We start from the raw sequence: 7,634 nt of genomic DNA, 5'->3' as shown, positions 1-7,634 counted from the left end.
TGTTAGAGTTATAGAAAAGAGATTATCAGAATAAAGCTTCGCCGAACCCGTGAATTACACTTTGGTCAACTTTGTTCTATAAGATAGCAGGTATATATATATACATATACATATACATATATATATATATATATATATATATATATATAATATGTAATATAGTGTGAATGCATATACGTATATTATATACACCTATATACATCACATATGTACGTATATAAATTTGTCAACCGTACGTTTAGGAAATGTTTTTCGATTAATTTTTTCTATTAATCGAATCGTTTAAAACGATCTAAAGAAGTATTAATCATCTTTGCAAATATATCTTTGAAATGTGCATTATCTATACTCTTGACAGACAAAATTGAATTATCAAGAAATAAATATACGTACATGTAAGTTTCAATGTCGTCTTTCGTTCGTTTATTATACCTCCGTTAATTCTTTATCTGAAGCAAGCACTATCACAAAACATTTCAGAAAATACATTGAATTAATAAATTTTTCATTAACTTGAAACAGTTTCTGATCGACGACGTATAAGTTTCAAAGAGAATTCATTATTTGAGATAATAAGGGTATGATTTTTATTAACAGACAATGAAGAAGAAAATAATAATATTATTTCAATAGCAGTCAATGCGTATACTATCATAAAATTCAGCTGATTAATTAACATTATTTTTATAGAATTTTTCTCACTAAATTCTTCGCGGTTTGTTTATTTTTCTTCCTTTATTTTTTCTGTTGTTTTCTTTTCTTTTTTTCTTTTTTTGTTTTTTGGTTTTCGATAAAATTATAAAGAAAGATCTGAATGCATTTTTTTTTTTGCAATAATACGAAGCTATGAATTTCTATTCAATAATACCAATTCGTTAATCATTTGTCGTAATACGTTAAGGTGTGCTCAAAATAGTGTGCACTTTGTGAATATTTTGTGATAAAACTTGCTAATATTAATGTGCAAAGATTACGGGAAAAATTGTTTTCAAATACAATGCGCTTGTGCCTTGCATTAAATTATTATAATTCCTTGGTTACCTACGACAACGGTATCCAATTCGCAAAATCAGTGAATAAGATTTATCGCAAAAGATTCTGCACAGCAGACTATTTCAGACTTCTTGCGCAAATTCTTATATGATAAATTTAACCTCTGTTCAACACCATTTTCATTAATAAACACATGAAGAAGACATACAATAGGAAAGAAAAACAATAAATTGCTTTCTATCCCTTATTGCATTATGACCTCTGTATTAGGAACATAATTCCTAAATTCAGTGTTTCTGTATTATATTTCTTTTTCTCTTCTTCTTCTTCTTCCTCCTCTTCTTCTTCTTCTTCTTCTTCTTCTACTTCTTCTTCTTCTTCTTCTTCTTCTTCTTCCATGTCGCTATACAACAGCGACAAGTTTAAAAGCTGCGTTAAGTGTTTAACAACAGCTATTTATAACTGAATTTCGCAAAATTTGTGGCTGACTACGATTAAGTGACACCAGTCAACTTAATCGTCAGCTTTAGCTGTTCTCAAACAACCCCAGGTTGCATAGATAGAAGGTACGTCGTCGGATCATAATATCCGGCCAAATAGTAGATATCGTTGTTATCATAGATGGTAAGATATCTATGAGGTTCTTTTCCCAGTTTTTCTGTATATTCGTCCAACGGTAATACTTCGCATTTGTGCGAAATAGTTTGTACATCATTTTCATCCATATGAGGGGATTCGAATAGAGCACCCTATATTTATAATATTACGAAATATATTTGAAAAATTATTATTATGAGAGATTTTTTAATATTTTATATTTTTGAATGTAATAAAAATATAAATGTAAAATTATTTTTATATAATATAAAATAAATATATCTTACCGGATACTTTAGATTGGTTGGACATCCTACTGTCTCTTCAGGATGATAAAACCACTTAACTTTAACTATCATATTAGAACTTGATGTTTCCCACATAGACTCTATACGTCCTATGTATGGTCTATCTGGTCTACCAGTAGAAAGGAAAACTGCACTATCACCTATTTGAATAGTTTCGTTTCCCCTTTGAATGGCTCGGAAAAATTGTTTCTTAGCTCTTCCTTTTGCACCAGGTCTCCTGTAACCCCTACCAGCCCATCCCCATAATTGTCTCGCAGGCAAGAATGCAGCCATTTTACTTCGACTTTCCACCGACTCCTGTCTCTCTCGTACTTTTCCTTTTTTATCAGATTTTTTCGGCTTTTCTATCTTTTCCTCCCTTACTATAACTTCAATTGGTTCGGGAACTGGTTCAGGTTCTTCTTCCAAAACAGTCATTTCTTCACTTTCCTCTTCTTCCTCTTCCTCGTCTTCTTCCTCTTCCTCTTCCTCTTCAACCTTTGCCGGAGTCTCTTTATTTGGTTCATCTTCACTTTTTTGACCACAACAACTTTCCCCGCTACTAAGAAACATCGAAGTTATTAGATTAATGAACATTTATTTCATAATACATTATTACATTATTGTAATTTTATTTTAACACAAACCTTATATGACTTCCTTCGCTATGATTGCAATGATGGCTATGTTTATGCTTATGCTTTCTATGTTTCCTATGCTTGTGCTTTCTATGCTCTTCGCAACCCTTGTGCCTCTTATGTTTCTTCTTTCCTTCTTGAGCCTCGTGTTGTCTCTTCAATTTATCCTTTCTCCTCTTCTTCAAACGCTTACGTTCACGATAATCATCCAATGCCTTTGCACTGATATCATCCGTTTTGTGCCGTTCTATCGAGACTCCATCGAAAGAGGAAATGTGAGAGGAAGTTGTGGAAGAAACCGTAGATGTTAAACTATTCGATGTTGTACCAGATATAGTATTTATGGACGATCTTTTATCTTCTATCGAAACCGAGGTCTGTCGTCGACGTTTGCCCAAAGATAAAAGAGGATTTGGATCGTATTCTGTAAAGGAACATAAACTATTAAATAAATTTGATTACATTAACAAATACTTATAATGTAAAATCATGAATAATTACATACCAACAACAGGATAATCAGGTTGGAGTAATCTGATGTCATCCAAAGCTATTCTACCGCTATCACCGTCATCGAATTCAACACTGACAAATTTCTCATCGAGTTCGGGATCTGGTTCGGTAGGTTCGACCGATGTTCCTGGATAAAGACATCTGTATTGCTCGCTCCAATAAGCACAAAGTCTTGTACCGGGTGGTAATTCTTTCGTTGAACTTGGACATACCTCTACGATCTATAATAAATAATTATTTCAAATTGGACATGGTATATTGGTCTAAATAAAATAATTTTTTAAAATAAAATGATATTTTACCGCGTCCCGTAAAATCTCTTCCCTTGAATGAATATGAGGTCTATTCCCTCGTTCGCCATCAAGAGTAATAGCGTAAACATCTGGAGCTCGAACAGCGCTAAGTCTTCCGGCATAAAAGAGACCACCCATAGCCGTCAGAACTCTTAACTGATCAATGGCCAAGTGAGCCGACGTTAGCTTACATCTATTAATAATGCTTTCTGTTCTTTCCGCTTTAGCAACCTTCGCACATTCCTTACAATCTTTACAATCGGACGATTTTCGACGTTTAGATTCCTTCTTATCGCGATCGCTCGATTTATGTCGACTCGGGGACGACGAGATAGACTTTTGTTTCTTCTTCTTCGATTTATCGTGCTTATTCCTTTCCATCTCTCTCTCGACTTCCTCCTCTCCTTCTTCCTCCTCTGGTTGTTCAACATTTTTTTCCTGTAACAGGAATTATTATTAAATATACGTCCAAAATATTTCAATGAATAAATATTTTCAATAAGATTTTCTCGCTTAAACCAATATGAAGATTCACGTTTAATAATAATGATGATGATGACGACGACGACGATGATGATGATGATGATAATAATAATAATAATAATAATAATAATAATAATAATAATAATAATAATAATAATAATAATAATAATAATAATATTGAACGTGATTACCTCAAGAATTTCCTGGCTCATGGTATCCGACGATATATTTTCAACGACAGTACTCTCGTCGTCTTCCCAGGTTTTTACCTTTGCCTCGGCTTTCAGTTTTGGTCTTACCTTATTACTGTGTTTATCCAACTTAACTTCGTGACTTAGTTTAGCCTTCTCCGCGATAATCGAACTGATGACATTTTTATTATGCAGCGGAGTTTGTTTCGCGGGTTTCATCTTCGCCTTGACTGATTTGTGATTCTTGGAGGAAGCTTTTAAGGACAACATTCCGGTTTTAAAGGGTAGGGGAGTATAACCAGACTTGGCGATGTACTGCGAGAGAGGAACACGTTTTACGCCGAGAAAAATGCGATATGATCGTCGACGTATTTCTTAATTTATCAAAATCTTCCGATAGATCTTACCTTGGTTTGAAGATGCCTGTTTTTCGGTGACAACAAATAACCCACGAGGGAACTTTTGCTTTTTGGTTTTTTCGCAACAATAGTTTCTGTAAAGTGTCTTGTATTCCCTGACGTGCACATGAGTTTTCTGGGGCGGCCAACTTTACGTTTCTTTGATGCTGAACTAGAACTTGCTACGGTTGGCGCTGGCGAAGATGTATCGTATTCCATCTAAAAAAGGGAAAAAAATAAAAAAAAAAGAAAAAAAATAAAAAAGAAAAAAAGATTAGAAAAAAAGAAGAAGAAGAAGAAGAAAATAAAAGAAAAGCTACTTGTACAAAATTCGAGTGATCATTCTCAAGTAAAATTTTTCAAATCAACGATAATTGATTACCCTTCCAGTACTCTTGTCGTCGTCCTCTGATTGTATCTTGCTCGTTGGTAAAACCGTGATAGGCGAAGCAACCGGTGGTACTGGTATAGGTATACTCGGTATACTATCCAAAAGTTTAATGTGACTTCGAGGTTCACCGAGTTTCACAAGATTCACGTTACATCTTGGCATGGCCAAGACTGCTGACGTTAATGGCGGTGGAGCTCCGTCAGGAGAATGAGACGGAGACTTTTGACAAGGGACTGCTGGTTCCAAAATGGGAGGAGAAGAGAGAGTACCGTGTTCGGAACTGAAATATATATTTACATGGACGATATGTATTTATCAAAATTATTAAAATTTTATTATTATTATTATTATTATTATTATTATAAATTAATTTATCGATATTTTACCTCGATGAATGGCTCTTCTTTCTCGGTCTACCTGGACTTCTCTTGTCCTCCTTCTTTGGCGTCAACCTCGATAGTTCCTTTTGCTTTTCTCTGTATTGTCTTTGAATATCCGCCAATCTCACTCTCATATCCAACTCCATTGCATCCATATTTGGCCAATCCCCGTCTTCCTCCGTATGTAACTTTTTACCAACATTCGTCTTTGCGTCCAATTTTCCTTGCCTATTTCTCTCCTCTGTGGATTCTTGTCTTCTTTGCGTATTTACATCTACTTCCTCCTCTAATCTCGTAGTAGAACAAACTGTCTTGTCGTTTTCCGTTTCGGAATCTGTCAAGGCATCTTCCTTTGATACATCACGATAACATCTATCATTTCCGCAAAATCGATCGTACTGTTGATCGTAACGTTCCAATGTTTCCTTCTTTCTATCATAATCCAAATCGTTATTTTCCTTATCGAACTTTTGAACGCGTTCACGTTCTCGTACAAATCTTTCCGCCAACGAAGAAGTTTCCTCATCGTCGATTCCATTTTCCTCAGCGAGATCTATACTTCTGTTAGGTTTCTCTTTCACTCTGAATACCATGTCTTCTTGAAATCTAGCTCCGTGTCTTCTACTTTTACCACATTTCTCGTAATAACGTATAGATGAATTCTTTCCATCGTCTGTTGTCTCGTATACAACATCGGCTTTAAGTCTCTTCGATTTCTCATAATTCTCATCGTCTCCATCCGTACTTTTTCTTTTATCCAATCTCTTTCTTTCTTTCTCCAAACTCGTCCTTCCAAGATTTAACAACAGCCTACCGGCTCTCGATATTTCTTCTGAACTCTCGAGATTGAGCTTTCTCGGCACTTTGTCTCCAACCTCTTCCATGAATCTCTGCTCAGCCAGAGCACACAGCAAACCGAGGGGACTATCGACGTTATTATTATTGCTCTCACCCTGAGGAGAGATCAGTTTCCCTCTGCTAGGCGATTTCTCGAGATCCGGAGTCGAACAATTCTGTGCCTCCGGTTTCAAATGCTCGAACTGTTCGATACTATTCGAGAGCAATTCTAAGCCGCTGAGATCGACGTTCGATTTTTGCTTCGTCGAAATGGCCAATTTCAATTTCGTGCTTTGATTGTCGACAATGGTGGCCGATAAGAAAACCGTGTCGTCATTGGCATTCGATGCTCTATCTAAACGACTTTTTTTCGGTGGACTCGCATTTACCTCAGATACATCGTCCTTGACCTTCGACTCGCAGGCAACTGCTAACCTTTTCCTGATGACGTATTCCTTGTCGTTTATATTCTTGATATTGTTATTGTTACTCCTACTGTCGTTATTATTGTCGTTATGTAAATATTCTCTCGAATAAGCTAAACTGCTAGAATCTTTCTCCGAAGATCCTTCGATCTCGGATCGTTCGATATTCTCACGTTTCTCGTTCAACAATTTTTCATTTTCGCAGGATCTCAATATGTGCTTCTTCAGACCGTTCTCCAACTTTCTCGGCATCGTTTCCGAGTGCCTTCTAGAACGCGAATTATCAACGTTACGTTCTTTAGATTCATCTATCTTTTGTAATGGACAGGAAGATTCTTGCATAGCGGCGGCCGCATTTTTCTTCAATTTCTCGACAACGTTCTCGATACCTGGATGAGATCGTTCAACCGAATGTCTCTTCATCGAATCCTTTGGCTTCTCTATTGTCGATACATTCTCAAATTTTGAATTTTGTTCGTCGAAGGAACCATCGTCGGCTTCCTGCTTGATAACTACAGTTTCCAATTCTTGATCGTCGCAATCGATGTTAGGCATATCGAAAGATTTCACACTGATTTGCGGCTTCACTTCTGGATTTTGTTGAACAACCATTTGAGGACGGACATCGCGATTTTTCCCGCAGCTCTCGCAATCGGGTATATTCTGAGACGACGTAGTCGTCGTCGTTGTCGTCGTCGTCATTGATTGCGGCCCGTTATTCGACGTCGAATCGACGATCACCTTTGATTCCGGGTACATTTCCTCTTTCCTTTGTGACTCGCAACAAGACGTTTCCGGTGATAGTTTGGCGATAACTTGATGTATTACTGTACCTCTCGATTCTTCGGCGATACGATCGATCATCGGCTAAAACGGAAATTTTATTTATCGATCGTTTCAATAGATTTCTCATATGATATAGTCAATAGTTATGAAATGAATAAAGAGATAATGCATTGTTATTGATATAAACAGGATATAACTTCTTTGTCGAGTTTCATTCGAGAAAACGGAGAACAGTTTTTTTCAAATCGAAGATAGATACTCTATAAAAAGATGTTTATATCAGATCGATATTTTAGAAACAGATCTGAAATTATACAAAAAAAAAAAAAAAAAAAAAAAAAAAAAAAAACGAAAAAAAACAAAAAAGAAAAAGAAAAAAAAGAAAAGAAAAAAGAAAATAGCCGTAATAAAATGTTTCATAA

At 35.7% G+C, this 7,634-nt stretch overlaps 1 protein-coding gene across 21 annotated transcripts in view; it reads right to left on the bottom strand.

Moving 5' to 3' along the window:
* Positions 1–7,634, bottom strand: part of LOC124422093 — a 108,928-nt gene that overhangs the window by 1,725 nt on the left and 99,569 nt on the right. For 19 of the 21 annotated variants that reach the window (XM_046958072.1, XM_046958076.1, XM_046958075.1 and 16 more), the window contains 9 exons: positions 5,171–7,293; positions 4,776–5,064; positions 4,403–4,612; positions 3,996–4,310; positions 3,331–3,759; positions 3,021–3,249; positions 2,525–2,939; positions 1,878–2,439; positions 1–1,742 (listed from right to left, as the gene is read on the bottom strand). The exon at positions 1–1,742 is cut by the window's left edge and continues 1,725 nt beyond it. In XM_046958072.1, coding sequence (XP_046814028.1) covers positions 1,530–1,742; positions 1,878–2,439; positions 2,525–2,939; positions 3,021–3,249; positions 3,331–3,759; positions 3,996–4,310; positions 4,403–4,612; positions 4,776–5,064; positions 5,171–7,293 — 4,785 coding nt within the window. In that variant the 3' untranslated portion in view covers positions 1–1,529. The remainder of the gene's footprint in view (positions 1,743–1,877; positions 2,440–2,524; positions 2,940–3,020; positions 3,250–3,330; positions 3,760–3,995; positions 4,311–4,402; positions 4,613–4,775; positions 5,065–5,170; positions 7,294–7,634) is intronic. The other 2 variants (XM_046958070.1, XM_046958079.1) reach the window with 2 other exon arrangements.

This window comes from Vespa crabro, chromosome 2 (assembly GCF_910589235.1).
Source record: "Vespa crabro chromosome 2, iyVesCrab1.2, whole genome shotgun sequence".
NCBI classification, from domain to species: domain Eukaryota; kingdom Metazoa; phylum Arthropoda; class Insecta; order Hymenoptera; family Vespidae; genus Vespa; species Vespa crabro.
Note: the sequence above shows the minus strand (reverse complement) of the source record. Positions and strands in the feature narration are given on the sequence as shown.